The sequence below is a fragment of the Lissotriton helveticus genome, chromosome 7 (assembly GCF_964261635.1).
Source record: "Lissotriton helveticus chromosome 7, aLisHel1.1, whole genome shotgun sequence".
Lineage (NCBI taxonomy): Eukaryota > Metazoa > Chordata > Amphibia > Caudata > Salamandridae > Lissotriton > Lissotriton helveticus.
Genome location: NC_136068.1, coordinates 77,852,597 through 77,877,175, shown reverse-complemented (window position 1 = coordinate 77,877,175; position 24,579 = coordinate 77,852,597). Strand labels below are relative to the sequence as shown.

Genomic DNA, 24,579 nt, shown 5'->3' with positions numbered 1-24,579 from the left:
GTCCCCAACCCAAGGAAAACTCTGCCCATAAGAATAGCAGCCAACAGAGGCCACTGACAGCTGTCAGTGTCTGGAGCCAGGCCATCCAGGGCTCTCTGACCTCCGAGTTTCTCAGAGTGGGGGCAGTAGCCCTGGGTGTTTTGCAATCCACTTCAACTCTATTTCCCACCAGCCCAGGGGACGTAGCCTGTGATCGGCCACTCAGGCCAGGGTCTGTACCCTGAGATTGAACATGTGCCTGGCAAACCAGGATATCCAAGGAACGACCACCACCCCCTTTAAGGGTAACACACCATGTATGTGTAATGCAAGAGCCTTCCTGGTGAAGGCCCCCAGCCATCTGTCACTGTGACAGCACATGGAGCGCCCCCCTGTCAGAAGTGGCTTCTTAGAGCTGGCAACCCATGACCCACTGATCCTTCGATTGTGGACTGTTTCTACCTCCTTCCCCTTCATCTGGACCTCTGTAGTCTCTGCTGTAGAGTGGTACCCCACGAAAAAGATATGGTCGGGTACCTTGGGCAGCCACCCTACCCAGCTCACCTGACATTGTGGCGCTCCCACCATTGGATGGTCTCTTGGTACAGACCAGGTTCCCCTTGCTTGTGCTCCCTCTGGCACCAACCCAAGCACTGGGGCTCAAAATAGGGCACCCTGGGCCTTTGCTCGCCAACACCTCGCCTGCTACACCTAGGAGGAACATGGGAACCTCCCCACCCCACCCCCATTATACTGAAGGTGTCTTGGACATTGCATACCTCCCCCTCACTCTGTTGGGGGAACCTGAGCCATTCTCCATCGGATCACTTCCCAATGCCTTCCAGGTAGTCACCCAAAAGTCTGCCTCCATTGCAAGCTCCCTGGGGATAGCAAGCTTGCAATCAACCAGGTGTTGGAGTAGCTCTTGAAAAAAATGACTGAACATGTGCTCTCTTCCAACTAAATTGTACTGCCCTTCATAGGTTTTTACCTCACTGCCCTTCACCCAACCATCCAGTGCCTTACACAAGTAATCCACAAAATCCCCCCAGGACTGATGAGACCGTTTCTGGCTGTCCCTGAACCTCATACTCTTCTGGGGTGAGTTCATATTTCTTGACAAGGATCTCCTTCATCGTGGAATTCCTCATCCTGACCCCCTTCTCCAGGGCAATTAGGGCATCCCTCCCATCACTAGGTATATGCCTCCAAAGGGCAGCTCCCTAATCCTGTGCATCTCTAGAGCAACTTCATATAACTCAAACTACCTGTCTATGTCATCCGACACCTCAAAGTCAGGCACCAAGTCTCTGGACACTGTATTATCACTGCCACCATTCCTGTTGGACTCTAACAGTTGTTTGGCCTTAAAGGCCAGCCCTTTAAGACTCAGTTTGGGAGCCAACAACATTCTCTTTCTTCCAAGGCTCTGTCTGCCACAGCTTACCTTTGTTCTGCCTCCATGGCAAGGTTTTCCTTGGCTAAGGTCCTCTCAGCCCTCCTCTTCTCCGCTAGGGCTTTGTCAGCCTCCATTCTTCTCTCCTCTGTATCCAGTTGGGGCAGCAGCCCCAGGTTCCTCTCAGCCTGTCTGTCCCTCAACTCCTCAGGAGCTCCTTCAGGTGTGGTGTGATGTGAGTGCAGCGTTGGAGGTTGAAAGTGATTCTAGGCACAGAGTTGTAGATGATCTGCAGCTGTCTGGTGAGTCTTTTGCTGATCCTGGCATAGAGGGTAGTCCAACATTTTTGTGACCATGGCATGCGTGATTGTTTTCCGGGTGCTGATTGAGGGCATATGAAATCTTCCTCAGCATATTTGGGGTATGCAAGCATGAAGCAGTGAGAGTGTTGACTTGGGCTGTTATTTCGAGTTTGCTTTCAATGACGATTCAGAGGTTCTTGGCATGGGTGGGTTGTTGGTCGGAGCTCTGTTGGCCAGGTGGAGACCCACGGTGAAGTGCTCTTCCCAAAGATCACGATTTCGGACTTGTCAGTCTTCAGTTTTAGACAGTTGGCCTTCATCCAGTGGGTGATTTCAGTCATGCTGGTATTGAACTTGTTCCGGGTACTGGGCATTTTGTCTGTGAGGGAGAGAATGTGTTGCATGTCATCAGTGTAGGAGAGGACTGTTAGGACACAGATCGGTGAACTGACTGCGCAGTCACAGCCGTGTCCAGACTACAACCCCCACAGTCAAACCGGTGGGAACTACGACTCCCGTCATGCTGCGCGCTGCGCATGCGCGAACCTCGCACACGGAAGGAACAGTTTAAAACGGACCGGGAGCAGGAGGAAGCTGTCGGATACTATCGCGTCCACCGAGGAGTTCGGGTTTAAAGTACCAGGTGAGCTGTTCCTCTGGAGAGGAAACTCTCGTCTATTGTTCCACGCACTTGGAGCGCCAGCACGCCCCAGTCCCCGCTCGAGGGTTCGAGCAGGATACAGAGCGCCTTGAAGCGCCAGCACGCCCCAGTCCCCGCTCGAGGGTTCGAGCAAGATACAGAGCGCATTTAAGCGCCAGCACGCCCCAGTCCCCGCTCGAGGGTTCGAGCTAAACTTTAAGCGCATTGAAGCGCCAGCACGCCCCAGTCCCCGCTCGAGGGTTCGAGCAGAATACAGAGCGCATTGAAGCGCCAGCACGCCCCAGTTCCCGCTCGAAGGTATTCGAACGGAGGGGCTCTACCTTTGTTCTCCGTTTATCCTTCTTTTGCCCTCTGTTGGGAGATGTCGGGACCGGCATCTATGCAGAGGACGAATTAGTGAGTACTCGTTCTCAAAACCACTATTCCTTAGTTCGAGTGGCATTTTCGGCCACTGCTTAGCACGGTGTCCTCTGTTGGGTGACTGTCGGGACCGGCAGTTGTGCAGAGGACGGTTGGACGCTCATACCATCGGCTACACCCCAAGTCCTTTGCCCTTCGGGGTTTTGTGGTGCTCGTTTGTTCAGTGGTGCTATTAAACCTACCAAGTATCAAACCATTTGTGTACTTGCTGTTTTCTCAACCCCGGGGTACTCAGGGGGTTACAAGGACGTTGATGTTGCGAGGGCATATGATGCTGGCTAGAGGGGTCATGTATATATTGAAGAGGGTCAAGCTCAGGGAAGATCCTTGCAGAACTCCGCAGATGAGGTTGGGGGTGTTCAAGGTGTACGGTGCCAGGCAAACTAACTTGGTCCTTCCAGTCAAGAAGGAGTAGACCCATCGGAGTGCATCTCCTTGTATTCTGATCTCATAAAAGTGTTGAATGAGGATTGGGTGGGAGACTATGGGAAACGCTGTGGAGTAGGATGAGTGCGGCTGTGTATCCTCTGTCCAGAGTCATGTGGATGTCATCCATGGAGGTGATGAGGGCAATTTCCGTGCTGTGGTTGGTTCTGAAACCAGACTGAGTGGTGTCAAGGAGTTGGTTTTTGTTGAGGTATTCAGTGAGGCTTCAATTGATGATTTTGTCTCCTTCGCCTGGAATGGTAGCAGGGAGATTGGCCTCTAGTTGGCGTGCATGGAAGGGTCCACAGAGGGTTTCTTTAGTAGTGGGAGGATAGTTGCGTGTTGTGAAGAGTCTGGGAAGGTTATGGAAGAAGGGAAGGCATTCAGAATGGGTGCGTGCCAGGTGCTAATGGGTTACATCCTCTGGAGTAGGTGAGGTGGGAGAAGGGGTCCAATGGGGCCCTTGAGTGGATGGAAACATGATGGCAGTGATTTCTTCTGGGATGATGTTGGGACATGTGGTTTGCATTGGTTCTTTGGATAAGATAGGGAGGTGTTTGGCGAGGTCGGTCAAGTTCGGTCAAGGTAGCTGTGATGTGCCTGAAAGATAGGTGTTCCTTGATGGAGAATGACATGTCCGTAGTGCAACTGATGGTGTTCTTGTGGACAAGGGCAATTCTGTTTCAGGGCTTGTGAAGTCTCTCTTGCCTGTTGGTTTCATACCCGAGGGGAGGCTATGGTGATGGAAGGTCTCAATGCAGGAATCAGCCAACATTCCATGAGGAATGTAGGTCTGGGGTGTTGTCATGCAAAAGGTCCCAGATCTCTGTGGCGTGTTTGGTGAGTGAGCGGGTGCATGCGAGTGCAGAATGGTGTGTAAGACTTTGTAAGTGCAAGAAAGTGGCTTGTTGGGTGCTTTCGGTCTGGGTGTGGTGATTGTTGGGTGATGTTGAGTCCCTGCAAACTTGCAGGAAGCGCAGGAGCACAGCCCCTCCATGTTGCGTGGTGCAGTGAGGCAGCAGAGTGTTGAAGGGCTGCCAGGGTTCAGGGCACAGAGGACGCAGCGGGGTAGTGATGGTGGGTTGAGGGAGCATCCCTGATTGAAGGGTATATGACATTCTAACTCTTCTCTCCTCACAGCTCATGTTTTAGGGATAAGTAATGTAGTTGCGTGGAGGATAGTATTTCCTTTAGAGAATGCTACAAAGGCAGAAAAATCGTGATATTGCCTACCTTGTCTGAGTGGCCTAAATAACATGGTTTATAAGCTAGGGGACAGGATAGTAGGGCTGAAGACAATCATGTAGATTGTCTGGAAACCTTCAATTGTTAAAGCTGGTGTATTTAAGGGGAAATAATGAAACACCCAGGCCTAAGTTCCATTAAAAGCATCTCTTTATAAGCTTGGGTTTAATGGGAAATAGTGAAACTCCCAGGGATAACTTAAAAAAAAGCATATCTTTTAAAATCTGTGTTTCAGGGAAAGATTGAAACATTTAGGGATACATTCAATAAAAACATTTCTTTAAAACTTGGGTTTAAGGGAAAGAGTGAAACATTCAGGGAAAAGTTCGATAAAAAGCAGGATACAGCCTTAATAATGAGGCCTTTACAACGACTGAACTGAACAACGAATCCAAAACAACAACCTTTATATGAACCACGACATCATTAACCTTCGCTGCGCCCGCGATTTTGCGGAAGTGCTGCACTTCTGCAAAATGGGTGGGCCGCGTCGGCCATTGGCCGACGGCAACACCAGCGAGGTAGTGCTGCCGTCGGCCAATGGCCGACGGCAGCATGGAAGGGGTTAATCACGACTTACAAGAACAACGACTTTCCTAAACCACGAATTAAACGAACAACACTCTCCTTACTGGCCAATAGATGGCACTGGAGAGAGGTAACATCGTAGTTGAACTGAGACATGGTATTACCGCTCATTATTACCCAAGGAATTACGGGTTTCCTTACAGTGTTTAGACAATCGCTGGGTGTCATTTTGGAACAGAAAAAAGAGTGGCTCATAAGCTCCCTTTTTGTGGGTGCCATCTTGGAGCAGGAAGTGTTTTAAATGTGATATCGTGGCGGGACTCGTCGGTGAAGCGCGAGCTTGTCCCCAAAACCCATTAATGAATCTTACCCAAGGCTATTCAGCTGTATGAGAGTGCCTTTACTATGCAAGACAACTGAAGTCTACATTCATAGAGCATGATGGTGGAAAGCAATAGGTAAGTTGTGTAGCATTTGGCATCACGTGTAAACGTAACCGTGAGCGGTGGTGAAAACAACACTTAGGGCCAGATGTAGGTAATTCCTATTTACCGACTCTTAAATACCGACTCATACCGAATCGGTATTTAAGACTCGGTAAATAGGAAGGAGGCAGATGTAGGTAACAAATTACCGATTCTGTAAGAGTCGGTATTTACCGAATCTGTAAATACCGATTCGGTATTTCACATTGATTCCTATGGGCCTTGAAGCCCATAGGATTCAATGTGAAATACCGATTCGGTATTTACAGATTCGGTAAATACCGAATCCTGCAAGAGTGCAGGGGGTGTCACTTTGACACTCTCTAGCACCCCAAATACAGGCATGTGTGCCATGTGGCACACATACATGCCCTAAGGGCATGTCTGTGTGTCACATGGCACAGGTGTGCATGCACAGATGTGCATGCACACCTGAATTCGGTATTTTACCACCCAATAGGAGTGGGTGGTAAAATACCGACTCTTAAGGGCCTGTGGCACTCTTAGGAGTGTCACCTACATATGGATTCACAGAATCGGTATATTTACCGATTCGGTAAAATACCGAAGTGGTAAAATTACCGAATCGGTAAATATACCGATTCTGTAAATTCAGACCCACCTACATCTCAAAAGCCAAATACCGGTCGGTAACGGCCGAAATCGGCCGTTACCGACCGGTATTTGGCGACCTACATCTGGCCCTATGTATGTCCGTTTTCCAGTCTTCTGATATCTTCACTTACTTAGGCCTTCAGCCTTACTATTCCTATTCAAGTGCCACTGCCAAGTTTTCATTATACCTACGTGTGTGCGATGGAAAATTACCTGGTCTGTGTCATTGCGTCCGAGGACTATTTCCAGTGTGCCTGTATGTGCGCCACCTGGTGTGCTGCTCACGCTACTGGCATATAATCATTTTCATAAATTAATTATCCTTTAGTCCAACCAACGTGCCCTTTTAACAGCCAATATGTTGAAATGATTCGTAGCTTCCAAGTTTTAAGTTAGCTTATGTGTGAGATTTCCTTGTTGTGAGTGTTCTTGAGTGTAACACTTCACTGCGAGTAGAACACATATTTAACTGCATGTAACTAGTTATTTCTCTGCAATTATTCACGTTTCATTTTGTGTCCGTGTTTCAAAAATGTGTTTTTTGTAGAACATAGTTGTATATTCGGGTAATGACCCAATTGAATATTTTTTGGTGGTTTAGGAAGTCGTTGTTAAGAATATAGTGGTTTGGCTTTGCTCGTGGCTTAGCATTCGTGGTTGAGGAATTCGTGGTTTAAGTAGTAGTTGTTTAATCATATATCCATAAAAAGCGTACATTTGAAATCTTGTTTTTAAAGGTCAAAAGTAAAACACTCCGAGATAAGCTCAATAAAAACAAGACTTTATAAACTTGGTTTGAAAGGCAGAGAGTGAAACACCCAGGGATATGTCAATAAAAAGCATCTCTTTATAAAGTTAGATCTCACAGGCTTGCGGTTGGTATAGACATTCCTCTCCAAGTACAGACACGTATAATAGGCACAAAGGACACGAGGCAGTGGGATGACAAAGAATTTGTCAGACCACAGAAGAGAAGCTCCTCATTCATTGGTTTTGAGAGTCCCAGATCCCTCTGGCAAAGGCTCCGACATGTGATGGATGAATCCTTGCTTTATTTTTGGCTGGAAGGTCCAGCTACCAGATCTACTGCCAGATTCCAACTTTCGGGCCATAGTTGAACTATGCGACTGTGCAAATAGTCACGACCACAAGGGACATGGCTGATTCAATACTGAAGCCTTCTGTTCTTCTCAGGAGTCTGTCTCCCAGGGGAACAAGTCATTCCCCTTCAGGGTCCTGTGGAGAGAAAAAGAGATATAGTACAGTTCTGGAACATGTCAATAATGCCATTATGTCTTGATTTCTTGCCTCCCAGTGCCACCATCATGCAGTTGGTAGGTGTCCCCTCTCCAAGCTAGCATGTCCTTTTTTTGTTACAGTTCATCCTCCCTCCTAAAGGCCATCTTCCTCAATGTCTGCTCACCTGTAACTCTCCTGCAGCCAAGGCCGCTTCTTCCAGGCGAGCCATGCGTTTCTCCTCAGCTTCCAGCTTCTCCTCTGGTTCGAAGAATTCCTTGTCTAGCCGCTCCAACTGCGGCAGCGCGATAAGGGCCTCGGAGCGGTAGTCGTCTTCATCAGCACAGGGGTTCTCCAGCAACAACAGGGCTCTGAGCATGGGCAGGCACTGCAACTTCTCCAGCTCTTTCACGTCTGCAATCAGATTCCCCCTGTCGAGAGACAGAGCCACAAAATGGCACCCGTTATGTATCCCAGCATATTTCAACCCTCCACATTAGGAGTACAAAAACACAGACTGGAGTAAATATCAACCACCAACGTTATTCCCACGGTCGATAAAGGGTGAACATATTTAAGAGATGAACTTGGAGGAAATTAACTAAAAAACCAAATGGCAGGCTGATTTTTCACTCACTAATAAGAAGTTACCCATAACATATTTTCTGATGAGGGGCCAGAGTGCAGTAAAATAAATTCACTGTTCAGTGTTCAACTTCAGCCACTGTTTGTTGTATGTGTCATCTCTGGATTGCATTTAGCAGAGCTAAGGGAGCAGATCAGTGCTCCCTTAGGGAGGTTTGTCTTCAGAGAACCCCAATAGATTATTCTATCAGGACCCCTCTGAAATTATATATGGATGCTACTTTGTAGGCCATCCTGGGATGGTCTTCAAAGTTCAAATCAAATGATTTGTTTATTTTTTTTTATTTATTGAATTTTATGTCAGCAAGCAGAAACAAAATTAGACAGACATCCAGAGAAAAAAAAATACAGAAAAAAGCCAGAAGGAAACATCAGCAAATATCATTTTCCAAACATTATACAGGTTATATACATCCATCGCCTATACATTATGAAATAACAATATAAGCATGAACTTTAAGTAAAAAGGAAGAAAGATACATTAAATCCTGTCCCCAAATTACTTTATCTATCCATTTAGCAATAGGGTGCCATAATTTGCTCCCCTGAGTTTTCCTTCTGATACCCTTAGTTTTATATAACGCCATCTCGAGATGGTAAATAGACAGCAGTCTGGTTTGCCAGTTAATAAACGTTGGTGGTTCACTGTCCAGCCATTGGGATGTAATACATAAACGGAACATGGACATGCAGATAAAGACAAGACCCTCCTCAGCAGCCGACCAGCCGGGTGCTGTATTTTCTTGACACCCAAAAATCACAAGCATGGCCAATAATTGCAGTCGTATACCCAAACTAACCGAAATAAAAAAATTCAACATCCTTTATAAAATTAGAAAGCATATGGGGGGAATCGGCAGCATACTGGCCACACCGGCTGCATCCCGTCCCCCGCTCAGAGTTCCATTTAGCCAATTTCCCCGGCGTATAATAAAGCCCGAAAATTGACATAAAGTGCTGACTCTTCAAGGGACCGTTAAATAAAACATTTGTTGCAAGTTCTATACTTCTTGCAAGACTGACACACTCAGTCCCTAATTTACTAGTCCATTTTGCCTCACAAGCTTCTAAATCATCCTCCAGTTTTTCCATAAATAGATAATATAGGGGACCAAATCAAATGCTGGTTAACTTTCGCTGATGTACTTATGTTTGAAGAAGTAAGCAGGTGGCAGTGAGCCTTCCTTGATTTGCACAGGGAACACCTCTTGTACAGAATACCACCCTCCCTCATGAGAGCCCTGGCAGGCCAAGTCTACCAGTGCATGTGTTATTCTACAGGGGGTCTTACAATAACCTCTGTTTCTGTAATGTGTGGCAGCCACACACAATTGGTCTGTGCACTTAGAACACATTAGCTATTATGAAGACCTTTCAATGTCTGAAAGTTTATGGTAGTGATTACCTATGTGTGTTGGAAGCCTGTGGATAGTTGGATATCTATAGTAACTCGCACAAATAGCATCGGATTACAGCAAGATCTGCCTTGATGGCAGTTTATACTACTGTGTGCACTGTCGTCTATCTATGACATAATTTGACCAGGGTCAGGTTATGGCATGGTCTCTTTTTGTGGTGGAATATACCACTGTGTGTAATAATGTCCATAGAAACATGCATCCACGGTCAGTTTATGGCGCTGTTTCATAGACACAGAGTCTATCTATTTCACCATGAATCCAGTGTCAGTTCATAAGGAGAGGATTTGGCCTAACGGCTAGGGCGGTCGACCTCAACTCTGGGGAACTGGGTTCCAGTCTCCGCAAGAATGCGCAACATCCTGTGATTCTGAGCAAATCACTTAATCTCCCGTGCCTAACAAAAATGAATGTGTGTCATGTAATGCAACTGGTGCTATGTAAAGCGCTCTGATACCCAATACCTTCGGGTCACGTTTGCGCTATATAAAACTCTGTTGAAAGAAAATAGCATAGTCTGTACCACTGTACATACAGAGATATATCTGTAGCACCATACGTCCAAGCCCAGTTTATGGCACAGCCTCTCTTCATCCCAGTTGAAACCACTGTGTGTAATGGTGTCCATCAGTGACATTATCTGTCCAGGGTCAGGTTACAGCGCTGCATCTTACTGGCAGTTTATTTCACTCTTTGTCTTGGTGTCTATCCACGTCATCATCAGTCCTGTGTTAGCTTACGGCACAGTCAGTATCCGTGCCCGTTTATACCACTGTGCGACTGTGTCTATCAATAACACCATCTTCACGAGTCATGGTGGCGTTCACCCCTTCCTCGCACCGGACATTTACCTGAGATTCATATACTGCAGTGCCCTCATGTGCTCAGAGAAGCCATCGAGGGTCTCCAGTTGATTGTCTCGCAGGTGAAGTGTTGTCAGGTTGACCAGCACCTCCAAACCTTCCAGGCGACGCAGAGTGTTCTGAGCCTGCAGATATATAAATAGAGAGATTTACTTGTTAGCATCCAGGATACACACTCACCTCATTGCTGCCATCCTCACACACTCTCTCGTATCTCAGTCCAGTGTCCACCCTTCACTTTACCCCTGTTACTTTGCTTGGCTTTTACTTCCCGCCATTATTTTATCAGCACTTTTTTTTATATAAAGGAGTTATACCAAAACCCCACCCAAAGCATCACAAAAATTGTTTTGAGGTAGTTATAATTTGGCCTTAGGTTTAAAAATGCTCAATTATTTGTACATAATTTATATTGCTATACTTTGGTTTAAAAGTTGGGCTAATATATTATTACTGTAAATAATTGGAAAATAATATCAGCATCGTTTCTGTATTATGGAGTTATCCCAAAACCTCATCCAAAGCATCAGAAAATTTTTTCAAGGTAGGTATAATTTAGCAAAAGGGTTTAAAGCGTTGGATGTATGACGGTACAACGCGTACCGTCACAACGCATCCCTTTACCACGCATCCCTTACAACGCAAGTCGTTACCACGACTTGCATTGGGGGGCGCGGATTTCGAATAGTATAATTTACTATTCTAACACCAGTCCCCGTGGACCCTAGGGAAGGTGTTTGGATAGTAAATTTACTATTTTTAATCCTTTAGCGCCCTCCAGCGCAAGTCGTGGTAACGACTTGCGTTGTAAGGGATGCGTGCTAAAGGTACCGCGTTGTAAAAACTTCGTGGTAAACGATGTTTACCCACAGAGTTATATAAACATAATTTATATCACTAAACTTTGGTACAATTTGGTATAATTTTGTGGGTAGGGTTAGAATTGCTGTAAATAATTGAAACATAATTTAAGAAAAATATTAATAAAGAGTAAAGTAAGCGTTAGGTGTACCTACTTATTTAAAACAATACGATTTACATTTGGGGTTACAGGTAAACAAATGGAATAAAATAAATGTATTTAATAATATATAAATATAGGGTTAGAATTAGGGTTAGAAAAAGGTTTAGTTTTATTTTATTGAGGGTAGTGTAAAACTTAATTTAATGTAGAATATGTTTATTGAATGTTATTCCAATTATCCACACTGATCTAGTTATAGACTTAGGTTAGCATTAGGACTACAATACGGTTACTGATTATTTTAATTGATCTAAAAAAATAGGTTAGAGGTAGTATTATTTTATTGTGATTGACTTCTATGGATGTATGACGTTACAACGCATACTTTTACAACGCATTCCTTTACAACACATTTTTTACAACGCAACATCCATTACAACGCATTCCATTACAACGCATGCCATTACAACGAATTTTTAAAAACTACCTTTACAACGCATTCCATTACAACGCATACTACCTTTACAACGCATACCATTACAACGCATAACATTACATTGCATGTATGGTAAGTATTGGATAGTGTAGGGGTAAAAACTACTATTCTAACTCCAGGGGGGTGCAACAGTAGGGTAAGTGTTGGATAGTGTAGGGGTAAAAATTACTATTCTAACTCCAGGGGGGTGCAACAGTAGGGTAAGTGTTGGATAGTGTAGGGGTAAAAATTACTATTCTAACTCAAGGGGGTGCAACAGTAGGGTAAGTGTTGGATAGTGTAGGGGTAAAAATTACTATTCTAACTCCAGGGGGTGCAACAGTAGGGTAAGTGTTGGGAAGTGTAAGGGTACTATGCGTTGTAATGTTATGCGTTGTAATGGTATGCGTTGTAATGACATGCGTTGGAGTGGTATGCGTTGTAGTGCCATGTGTTGTAATGGTTGCGTTGTAATGGCATGGGATGTAATGGATGTTGCGTTGTAAAAGTTTCGTTGTAATGGTAGTGCGTTGTAAAAGTTGCGTTGTAAAGATTGTTTCCCAATTCTATAAAAGAGGATATGAGGAAAAGAATTAAGTGGCGCACATACTGAAGCTGTTAAGTATGACACAACCACCGTCATAAAACAGAAGGAAAAGAAAGAAAACACATACCACCCAGTATTCTATAGTCTCGAAAAGCATTTAAAAATGTTTTAGAACATTAGGCTCTAATTAAGTTATGGCAAAATAGAATGTAAGGTATTTCCTGAAAAAAATATTTTACGAGAAGGAGAAACTTGATAAAAGCAGAAAGTTGAACTCCGATCAAACAGAATTTCTCTTTTTTGGTTCTAGTGCCTAACCCCTTGCCCCAACCCTCATCCCATCCCCATGAACCTTTGGTGGCCGGGAGAGGTCCACCCTCCTCCAACTCCTATTGCCTCTTCCAGAAATGTGGGTATAATCTTTGACTTTGTCCCTTTCTTTTTCTGCTCAAAGTGAGCAGATTTAATCAGCTGGCTTCTGCAACCTGAAAGCCCTAAGGAAGCTGCTGCACCTGGTACCTGAGGATACAAGAAAACCAGTGGCTCATACAATGGTAAACTCCCGCCTGGACTACGCTAACAGTCTTTATTTGGGTCTCCCTGCTTTTCTATTCCAACAGCCTACATATCATTCAAAATACAGCAGCTAGACTTATTTGGCGAGTTCCTTTTCGACAGCCCATCACTCCCCATTTGAAGCTGCCAGGTATCAGGAACATTAAATGTAAAACCCTTACGCTAGAGTTCAGAGCGTTTGCAGGGGAAGGTTCATCCTATCTATGAGACAAACTACGGGGCTTATTTACAAGCCCCTTGCGCCACTTTTGCGTACTTTTTTAACATGGGAAAAGTGACGTACGAGTGGCGCAAGGGACTTGTAAATAAGCACCTTCGTCTGTATGAGCAACACAGATCGCTCAGGTCAAATAATCTATGCCTGATGCAGGTCCTAAAATGTTCTAAAGTTAGACAAGTAGCCGCTCCTTCTTGGTCTTAACTGCCAAACTGTGGAATGCTCTGCCTGTCACTCTCCGCAGGCACCCCCCAGTCTCCGTCTTTAACCCCTTGTGTGCTCATGACGAGCTGAGCTCATCATAACGGCCGCGGCCTGCCCACGCGCGGCAAATTCCCCGCCTGTGCAGGAGAGTTAATCAGTGAGAGGGTCTATGACGAACTCAGCTCGTCATGAGCACAGCTCCACTGTGAGTCATACCGAGCTGAGCTCGTCATGAGCACAGCGGCGCCGCGGACATCCCCCCCCTCCTCCCCAGCACCGTAGGGGAATTACCCCAGCAAGCCAAGGGGTTAAAGGAGAATTAGAAACTTTTTTGTTTGACATTGATTAGCTCATGTTGATAGATTCTGCTTGATATCAGTCTTCCTAAGCTTTGAGCGCCAGGATCCTTCTGATGAAGCAGCCGTACACTTTACAAATGCCTTTGGTTGATTGATTGTTTGAAAAAAGATAGAAAAACAAATGCAAATGTTCTGAGTAAAAGGACAAAATGGAACTTAGTCCTACTTGGATTGTTCAAACTGAAACAATATCATCAAATTAGGCATCCACATTAAAGAAAATGTATCACAATTAAGGGATATTATGTGTGATAGAATTATTACTCAATAAACTGTCATTGTGAGCTATACCAAAATCCATGGAATAAACACAAATCTGATAGCATATTGAGGAACATGACACAACCAGCTGCCAGAAACCTTTAGGAGTTCACTCACACTATAAGTCAAGTTTAGTTTCAGTTCAATTAATACATTATGCCCCTTCCATCTTGTGGTAATGGGGACAAACGCTTCAGACAGTGCAAGACAGTTTGGATTAACAGGCTGGACACTGTGGCACCTAAAGGCATTATTTAAATTGAGAGCTTTATGTGTTTTTTAAATCCCCATTAACCTGAATAAATATTAGATAATAGGAACATTGTACTTTGAACATCAAATGGGGTATACAAAAACCTGACCTAGGGAAGGATTGATTTACAAGCTGGCCTTGGGCTGAAATGTTAACATTTTAATGAAAGCAAAAACTGGAAGGAATGCAACTCATTGGAAATAAAGGAAACAGGAATGGGCTGTGACCTCTTTCAGATCCAGGTTGAAAGTGGAAACAGGAACTCCCAACATACGTAAACAGTATCCGAGAAAAGACAGGTTAATGGAGACATTTCAAGATGACAAGACATCTCAGAGCCACCTGAAAGGCAGTAAGAGATGATATGGAATGCATAGGGCTGCACAGGGGAGGAGGTCCCACCTTGGGACCTGAATACTTCACTGTCATAATAATGTGTAGGTGGGAGTGGGGGAGGGGCAGGGTATGGTGGGCGAGCTTATGTGACATGCTTGATATGTTTCTATGGTTCTAAAATGCAAATAAAAATAATTTAAAAAAAATAATAATAATGTGTAGGTGGGAAATGAAATTCTGCTGTCCTCTCTACAGGAACAATTGCAGAGTGTTGGAGGCATCGTTTTCTTGAGTTGTGTCATCAAATGAAAACAATGTGTTGAGCACTGAAATTCAGTACTGAGGTACCATGCCTGTTTGTAAGTCAGCTATAATAGGCAATAATAGAAAACTAAAAATAATTGCAAAAAGAAAGGGTACATTTAAAAGGGATGTGGACATCAAGATATAAAAGCACAACTGGAATTGAACTTTCTGAATCCCAAGCTTGGGACGAAGGACCCTAGAGGGGAGGTTCTTTCAGGGCTTGCGGCACACTCCCCTGACATATCAGGGTTGCTGTATAGAGTCAGACAGGGCCAGCTCTAGGGCGGTACGACCGGTCCCACCAGACTTCGGGTGGGGTTGTAAAGTACATTATGGTTTTAAAAGCACATGTTACTGCGTTCTTTGCCTCCAGCATCTTCCAGGCAACAATAAAAATGTCAAAATAACTTCGGTGATTAATGTCCTTCGTGGAGAGATCGGAGGTTTGTCTAGTGGAAGTTTTGACTCATCGTAATGTAACCCTCTGGTTAATATGCCTGCGGCAAAGAACGTGTACCATGCAGATCACAAAGTGCATATGATGTAAATAGGTCAGTGGGTTGCTGCTTTTGTCAGAGAGATCCTTTTGCTACTTGCAGTTTATAAGTACAAATCCAAATTATAGAGCAGTGAGCTATTAACTGTCATCAAAGAGCTGCATGCAAACTGCAAGGTATAGATTAGACCTTTTTGATTTTTCCCCAGCCTTTCATCATCCTAATGTTTCAAAAAGGGTTAATTTGGGTAGAAATCAACTCTTATTATTAAAGAGAACCTCCAACCATGGTACTATGTTTTAAATTCTAAGTTTGTGCTTTTCCAGGCCACGCACTTTTAAACTTTACTGCTACCAGTATGGATGACACGTGACTCCTACACCTTGTAGTCCACTGTCTTATGTAACATTTCCTGTATGTTGATTAACATGTGTATGATTGATTGTTTCTGGGTAATCTGTGCGATGTAAAGTGCTCGGACACCTTATATTTATATGAATGGCACAATAAAACAAATTAAATGCATCTGAGAGAGAGTGGTTATGGAGACTTGAGGTGCACTGTGAAAGGATGGTAGTGAGGGAATCCGTGGCGGAGGTGGTCACTGGGGGACGCCAACAAACCTTGTCACACCGGGCGCCACCAGCGCTAAAGCCGGCTCTAAAGTCAGACATTGAGAGGCAGAGGCCCTGGGGTACCATATCAAGTACTTGAGCCAAGCATACTCTCCTAAAGAACTTCCTACACATTTTGTCCCTGTGCACCATATTGGGTTTTTTCACCAATGACCAGGAAATTTATATTTTAGATTCCTGTGAACTCACTTCAAGAAGTTTATCACCTCCATTAATTAGACCACATGCCCATTTATGTGAGCAATTTTAAGGATAAAATAATGTATTTGCTATTTCCACGATTTCCACCTTTGTAGTTCCTAAAAAGCACTGTACTCCTGCTACTGTTGTGAACTATCTGCCACCTGCTAATCACTGTTGCTTCTAGTAGACTGAATGAGTCCAAACTTACAAAGAAATCCACAAGAGTAAATATGTATTCTGGGCAAATCACTTAATCTCCCCGTGCCTAACAAAATGAATGTGTGTCCTCATGTAACGTAACTGGTGCAATGTAAAGCGCTCTGATACCCGGTTCGGGTCAAGTTCGCGCTATATAAAACTGCAAAAAAAAAATAGGTCGATTGTGGCTATATCTAGAGAATACATGCTCAGAGAATTTAGAGATCGAGCCTCAGTAGGAGGAGTTAACATTTGGATCTAGCCAATCCTAAGATGTGGCTTGCCCTAAAACATGCAGGGTGATCCTGGCAAGACTGCATCATTACCCCAAGGCTCCAGTCCACAACTGCAAATAGCCAGAGCCTGGAAACGGTAACATTTCCCCTCCCTCTTCTCTATGATCACGTGTAGCTCTCTGCCAACTCTATGGGCATTTCACTAAACTCCTGCCAGTCTCCATGACTATGCAGGAATCAGTTTTCACTCTGTTGTTAGTAGGATTGTGCTGCACCTGCTTTCCAAGGAGTCAAATGTCCAAGTCCACAGTAGGTGAAGAACTGCACTAAGTCCTCTTGGTGATGTTACTAACGAAATGCCCATGTGCAGGCAGAACAAGCTGCGGTTGTCCTGCCCTGGGTATAATAGGGGTGGGCGGAATTTGCGTAATCGTGTTACGCAAATGTCCGCGAAACGGTAAAAAATCTCCGGGAACACGCAGAAATTCTGAGAACACGCAGAATTGCTTTTTTCCTGTTGGCAATTGCTGTTTGCGGGCTTGGGGGAGATATCTCGCGAACATGCATTTTGAGAACGCAAACACGCAAAAAATTTCGCGAAGACGCGGAACGCAGAATTTTGGGCAATTTCGCGTTCTCTGCGAAACGCGAAATTACACAAAGTCCGTGACCTGAACGGAATTTGCCACCCAGGCCGAGTGTATAATCTGCAACGTGCGTCTCTGTCTCTCCCAATTGCTTGCCATCTTCATCTAACTTACCAGGTAGAGGGTGCGAAGGTTGGGTAGGTACAGTCCTGCAGTAGTCTCTAGTTGGTTCCCTCGTAGCTCCAACGTGTGCAAACTCATCAGCTTCCGAAACTCCATTCCCAGCAGTGAGGTAATCATGTTACCTGGAGCAGAAAGTTCAAGCAGGAAGAAGAGAGAAACAGAGAGGGAGCAGGGGATAGATGGAAGGAGAATTAGATAACCAGAGAAGAAATCATCATTAGTTGAATCTACACCTGGGTGCTCTAATGATGGACAATGTCATTTATATATTTTTCCAAAAAACAAACAAATCCGATCGGGGTTGCTCCCTCAGGGCTCAGCATGATAACCAACTGTCCAGAATGGAGCAAGCAACAATAAGAGGCCAATAACCTCTCACTTGGAGGTGATGAGGTTAAAATGCATGAAGCAATTCCATCACCATGGCTCATCCAATGGGAGTAGAACTGAATTGTACTGGGGTAATCTGCAGATTTCCTGACAGGCTAATGCCTCCGAAAGGTCGTGGTTAAATTACGGTACTGGTGGTTTTCCTAGAGGAAGCAGACATACACAAATGCAGCAGTGGTCAGTCAGATTATAGCATCATAATAAGCTGTGCAGCAGCGGCAACTAGTGGTTGGTCGCAGCATTGCATGGTGTGAAGTAGTGGGGGAAGAAGGCATACTCTGCTGCAACAGTGACACCTAGTGTAAAGTCTCAGATTAACAATCGATGATGTCCTGAGGAAGCATGACCATTGGCTCATATTATTAGTTTCTACTATTGTCACTATATTGTTGGTTTCTACTACGTAACAACCGATGTTAGGACATCAGATTGGTCAAAACATTTCTTGCCTATACAATAATATGGGTTTTATGGATTGCATCGTTCCACCACTAACCCACCTTGACTGTTTAGCCCAGGTAAATTCACCTACCACTACACTGACCAAGTTAAATTTATATGTATTTAACTGCTACATAAACCCCACATCATCACCCCTAAACCTAACCTATATTTTACATTTAGCCTTTTTAATTCTTCATAATTTTTCCATGCTTGCAACTCTAGCCACTTCCTCTCTTGTGCCTTTTAATTTTTATTATTAACCCTAATTGTTAAATATATGTTTAAATATTTCACTATGTTAATTTTATGCAATTTAAATATATGTGGTTATTTTCGATGTATTTCATTATTTAATAACCTAACCCTAATTGTTTATATTTACAATGTTATAATTAAATTACTATTAATAACATATACATAGACTTTATATGTTCTTACAATTATTTTACATGAATAAACGTACCGTTACGTTTCTAGGCATTTCAGCTATTTATTCTTCTTAGAGTTATGTATTAACGTTCTCTTTACATATACCTTTTTTAACTTTCTAATTTTAAGCTTAATATACGTATTTATAATTAGTCGATTTCTGTGGGATACCCCACAAATACTATATATTTATTTATTTATGTTATATTATTAATTATATTTATTGTGATTTCATTTTACTTTCATTAATAACTGTTGTACCTAAAATGTTTTATTCAACATTCTTTTTATTACTTTTTAATAAATGGGTATTTTTTTTATCAATATACTTTGGAGTAAAATCTCCCCACCCCCAAAACATGGTTTATCTTTCTTTAATATATTATAATTAAAGTAATTCAATTTAGTTTCACATAATAACCCAGAACCACAAAGTGTTCCAGAACACAAAATAAATTATGTTAGTTACTTAGGCCAATATCATGGTGAAGTGATGCAATAGTCAGGTGATGTAGTGATCGGGTGATGTAGTGGAGGAAATGTAGTGATGATAGGGAGATATAATAGAGGCCACGTAACTGCGTTATACTGTGGTATCTTTAGGTGCTTGAAAAACATCCAATAATTTAAAACAAAATCATAAACATGTAAATTAATCTTTCAACAACGTTTTCAGAACGAATTAACTAAATAAAAGAACTGTCTTTAGATGTTTTAAAAAGAATGACTTGCAATAAAACAGATTTGTTCCATAAAAAAATGAATGGCATTTTCTGCTTACAATCATGTGTGTAGTGGCGACCATGCACATTTCAGAGACTATTGGTTTCTACCTCCGCCCACATAAACAAGCTTAAAAAAAGTAAATATTCCCTTGAAATCAGCTTGAAAGCATGAGGGGTTTAAATCTCTTGTGTTTTCATGGAAATGTGTTCAAACTAGCAGAAGGGTGGGGACAGGCAAAACAAATGTTTTAAACTGTGGAGATGGATTTGATGGGGGAATGTAAATATATATGCAATTTTCAAAGGAAGTAAAAGGATTTTCTCTTTGTAATTCATAATGCAATAAGGTAGGTGTGATTTTAAAGTAAAAATAATAGTTTTTTCTGTTATTTCTATTGCATTGTTTACTTTTGTTGTGATTTTTCTGTTCCATCTTTGCTTGTAATGGTTATTTGAACATAGGAGCTTAATAGGGCCTGGGGATGCTTAAATGAGAGGAGTGAAGGTGCAGCAAGGGTACCGGTGATGCTGAAGCTGGGAGACTTGAGATGCTTGGAGGCTTGAGATGCTAAGGATAGGAAACGTGATGTGCTGAGCAGGGGCGGCTCTAGGCTCATGGCGGCCCTGGGCAGGGGGCGTAGGTAGGGGGCCCCGGAAGAGGGGGTCCGGGCGGGGCGGAGCGCGGAGGCCAGTGAAGAGGGGGGGTCAGGGTGTTTAGAAGTGGAACAGAGCTGGAGGCCGCCAAATCCCTGCCAAGGGCCGCTACGCAAATATATATCCATCCTCAGAGGATTATTATATTAAGGATATATATTGGCGTGGTGGGCCCTGGGGTTTGGTGGCCCTGTGCAGGTGCATAGCTTGCACATGCCTAAGGCCGTCCCTGTGCTGAGGCTGTGGGACTGGAGGTGCTGTGGTCAGGGAACGGTAGCGGTGAAGATAGGGGACTATAGATTCTTAGGCGAGGGTTTTCAAGTGTCGAGGTTTGGGTATGAGTTTTCTGAGGCTATAACCCTGATCCCTCAGTCAAGAGTATAGTAAGAGCTGAGACTAGAGGACACGTCATGTTAAGAATAAGGAACAGTGGGTGCTGAGACTAGACCAGAATAGGCTAGGAAACAGGAAGAGTTAAGGTTTTTTTTGGGGGGGGAGGGGAATGGTTTTCCTGAAATGATGGGAAGTAAAATGCACAGACTCATCCAGAATGCAGTCTCTCACCCATAAGATTGAGCCTCTCCAGCCGGGGGTGAGCAATGCCCTCCATATCCTGGATTTGATTCTGGGCAAAGCTGGCGATCTGCAGGTATGGCAGGTCCTCCATGTGGGCGCTGGTCAGCTGGTTCTGATCAGCCTTTAGCCACAACAGGTAGGTCAGGCAGTTCAAGGGGGAGATGTCGCGCAACGAATTCATAGACAGGTCCACATAGCGGAGATGAATGTAGCCCCTTAGGATGTTGATGTCAGTCACTTCCCTGAGAAAATGTGGGTCATAAGAAAGAACAACAATAGAGCTATGAAAAAGCCTTATAATGCCCTACATGCCATATCAGGAACCAGCATGCCATAACATAGTGCTCCTTCCTGTGCTAGGTTCCTTCTTCCCTCTCATGTTTATCCCTATTTCCCCACTCCTTATCATTCCACTCAACCCTTTCAAGTGAATGGTGTAAATGCTAAACAAACCATCACCTTGGCATAATGTCACAGTCCCTCCTTCCGGGTCCCTCACTGCTCCTTCATTCCCATTGACGACCCATCCTTACACATTCTGTTCCCCCTTAGAGCTTTGAAACACCTCACAGTTGTTCTAAAGGCAATGCAAGCACAAAACACACAGGTAATAAGATATGCAAGCCATACCTTCAATGGATCCAACCAGCTGTATAATCACCTATATGCATTTTTATACATGAAACTTGAAGAAACATAATTCCGAAAACTAACGCCAGGAACATAAGCAGAGACAGGCTCAAGCAAGACTCACAGAAGTGGTTGTGAAATGCATGGACCGAAAGGGAATTTCATAAACTAGGATATGTTCAAAGCACACATAAGGGTAAGAAAACAGTTGTATGTGTCATAGTTAAGGAAGCGAGCCCTATAGAGAGCCATTGCGTACAGGCCCTTATTACATAGTTTTTATAGATGGTATCTTAGAAGAATGGTCCTATTTATAAGAAAGAGTCCTCAAATTATCAATCTTTAGGCCTGACATTTGATGCATTGCTAAGGTTATGATACTTAGCTTCAATTTTCCACAATGTCTGCATTAACAACACAACCACTAGAAAGAACAACATTAAGTCCTTGTGGAAAACAGCTGGAAAGCTTAAATACCCATTTAAGGTAAAATAAGTGGTGACTGAATACAGAGGTCTGTTTCTTGAAGGCACACTTGATCGGAAGAAAACCCAAGATAACTAAGTCACACAAAAAAATGGAAAATAAACGATGTTAGTTTGAAAAGTATCATAGTTTAACATCACGGGACATTTATTTTCTCTTTACTTAATATACAGTAGAATACCTCAGCGTTTTTCAGACTCTGTGAGTACATTATAAGCAGATAAAAACGAAAAAACGAAGCCAGTTATGGGACATTAGCATTCACATATGGGAATTTTGACACAACACTTTTAGGATTCCAGAAATCCAGTTGTACCACAATACATGGAGGAATTAGTCAGGTAGTCAATGTTCGACGACCAGGATCACAGAAACTAGCAAGAAGGTTAGTTTCCTCACTAAATCAAAGAAAGTACCTACAATACAGAACCAGAATTAAAAGTAAATAAGGTGTCCTTACCCATCAAAGGATTGTCTTTGAAAATCAAAAATAAGACAAGAAGAACACGCTGGGCTCCTCACTTCACAGGTTATGAAATCAAGAGAAAAGCTGACTCCAAACATGCACAAAATGTGTGCATAGGGCCTCTCTTGAGCCAGAGTTAAGGTAATCATGTTGGGCAAAAGTGCAGGCTGTTCAGCAGGAGGCTGAGTCCAAATCTGAGGTACTAGAACATCCGCAAAAGGTCAGCTATAGCATAATTTCGTCTCGTGAAACGAGCCATGGATTCTCGCAGGAAAAGGACTTTTAGCTTTGTAATAACAATTAGTATTGTAGAATACCATCTGTCTGGATATGGAGTACTTAGGCTACCAAACCAGTGCAGATAGAACCAACATTTACAAAAAGAGGTTTAATTTCCTTTTAATTTTAGCCCCATCAAGACAATGTGGTAATGATGCATAGGGTGAGCAGAGACCTTTGTACTAGATAGGTCAAAATTGGAAAGAATGAGGACAAAAACATTGTCCGGTTAATGTAAAAGTCTGGATTTACTTTGAGTAGGAAAGGAGAATCCTTACTACACAAAGTTAAACATTGTTTTTGGCGAGTGTACTCATACAGTTTACATTTCATTCACCTTTCTTGCTGATGCCACTAAAAACAGCCTTCTAAAGCGAATGCCACAGGTTTCATTTATGCATGGGCACACAACGGGAGGCCGTAGATTAGCGTATAACTATACAGAGGAGGGGAAGGTTTCCTAACATGCAAAACTGTTGCTGTGAGAGCAACCTTTAAAATCTGTTTTTCCCTAAACAGAGAAGATGTTTTTGAGCACCTTGTTGTTCAGAGCCCATTATTGGAGATGACACCTTTGCTTGCCTGCCTCTTAAGGGCTGGTAGGTGGGGTTGCTGTGATGTTAAAATTCCATTATAGATGCCAGATATCTTCTGCACTCCCACAATAGAATTCTGGATTGAATTTATCCATGCTTGAATAGATTACACCTTGCTACGGTACAGTCCATATGGATCAAAATGCCCCCTAATGTTATGATGGGCCACTCTCTTCTCCAACTTTTATAATGCATTGTCAGCTTCCATGTTCTCCCAGGGGCACACTAAAATTCGAGTGAAGAATCAACCATGATTGACTGTGGAGAACATGATTGTGTGAGTGCCCCTTTCACTCTGTTTTCTTCTGGCACCACTAGGGGACTAAACGAAGAGTTCCAAAGTTAGTTTATTAGCCCAGTGTGTCAGAAAATCTGTACAGATTTGAATTTTCTGACGGCAAATTCTCTTTCACACAACTAATTGCCACTCGGTTGTGCAAAATATTTTGTAACTTGGGTCAGTTTGTAGACAACTAAAATGCAAAAGGGGGAGAGAGAACACTGCCTCGCATGTTAGCACACAATTCGCACAGATGCACTATGGTGATTGCCGCACCTGATTACCCTTATTTTAGTTGAAGGTTTTTGGCATTCACCATTGATAATGCAGCCAGTGCTGAAAATCTCTAGACATGCGTTTCAGGATATTCGGCCACATACATCATTGTAGGATTTTGCGATTCCTAAATTGCGAAAATTAAGGAATCACAATTTAGGAATTGCACAATCCTATGCATCAAGAAATCTTTAACGTTTTTGGGATTTCTTAATTTTCGGTATTTGCGATTCCTTAATTGCGAATCGCAATTAAGGAATGGCATTACATTGATTCCTATGTGCCTAGAGGCCCATAGGAATCAATGCCTTTTTGCAATTTTTATTTTGCGAATCGCAATTTGTTGATGCATTTCAAGGGTGCTGAGGGGGGTCCAAAGGACCCCCCCTGCACCCTTGAAATGTTTTTTTAAGTGCAAGTTTCACACACACATGTCCAAAGGACATGTGTGTGTGTAACATGACACTTTCAAAAATGCTTTTTTGAGCATTTTTGAAAGATTTCGCAAATTAACACGAGGGTCAACCCCGTGTTAATTTGCACCTCCTATTTTCTATTTCGCATTTTTTTTTATTTCATGCATTGCATTTAAGGAATCGCAAAAATGCAATTCCTTAAATGCAATCGCATTTCTAGAACTCGCTAAAAATTACGATTTTTGAAAACATTTATGATGCATCCCAAAAAGTGATTTTGGAATCGCAAACGGCTGAATTTTCCGATTCGCACCGTTTGCGACTCCAAAATCCCTTGATGCATGTGGGTGTGAGTCTTTCTTCAGTAGAGAGTAACAACTTAAAAGTGGGGGTGCTGGTAATGCTACTCACATTCTTCTTTTATTTCACTATTGTGTTGCTCTGGCACCATTTTCAAGTAAGCATTTAAATGGATCTCTGAATGAGTCTTATCTTGTCAGTATCAGGGCTGAGCTTAAGGTCCACTCAAACATCAAGGTCCAACTTTGTGTTAATGAACTAAAGGCCTACGTATCCCACCTCTCCACTGTATGACGCAGCACCACACAGCGACCTTTGCTTCTTTCTGGTTCCATCATGGGGTGATACCTAGAGTAGTACATTTGTCTAACTCTTCCACCAAACTCACAGCAGGCT

At 43.2% G+C, this 24,579-nt stretch overlaps 1 protein-coding gene across 1 annotated transcript in view; it reads right to left on the bottom strand.

Annotated features, from left to right (window-relative positions):
• Positions 1-6,822: 6,822 nt before the first annotated feature.
• Positions 6,823-24,579, bottom strand: part of LRRC23 (leucine rich repeat containing 23) — a 41,937-nt gene continuing 24,180 nt past the window's right edge. Inside the window, exons 4-8 of the mRNA XM_078650411.1 lie at positions 20,443-20,696; positions 17,228-17,358; positions 10,208-10,344; positions 7,481-7,724; positions 6,823-7,293 (exon numbers count right to left, since the gene is read on the bottom strand). Of these exons, the coding sequence (XP_078506537.1) occupies positions 7,276-7,293; positions 7,481-7,724; positions 10,208-10,344; positions 17,228-17,358; positions 20,443-20,696 (784 nt within the window). The 3' untranslated portion in view covers positions 6,823-7,275. The remainder of the gene's footprint in view (positions 7,294-7,480; positions 7,725-10,207; positions 10,345-17,227; positions 17,359-20,442; positions 20,697-24,579) is intronic.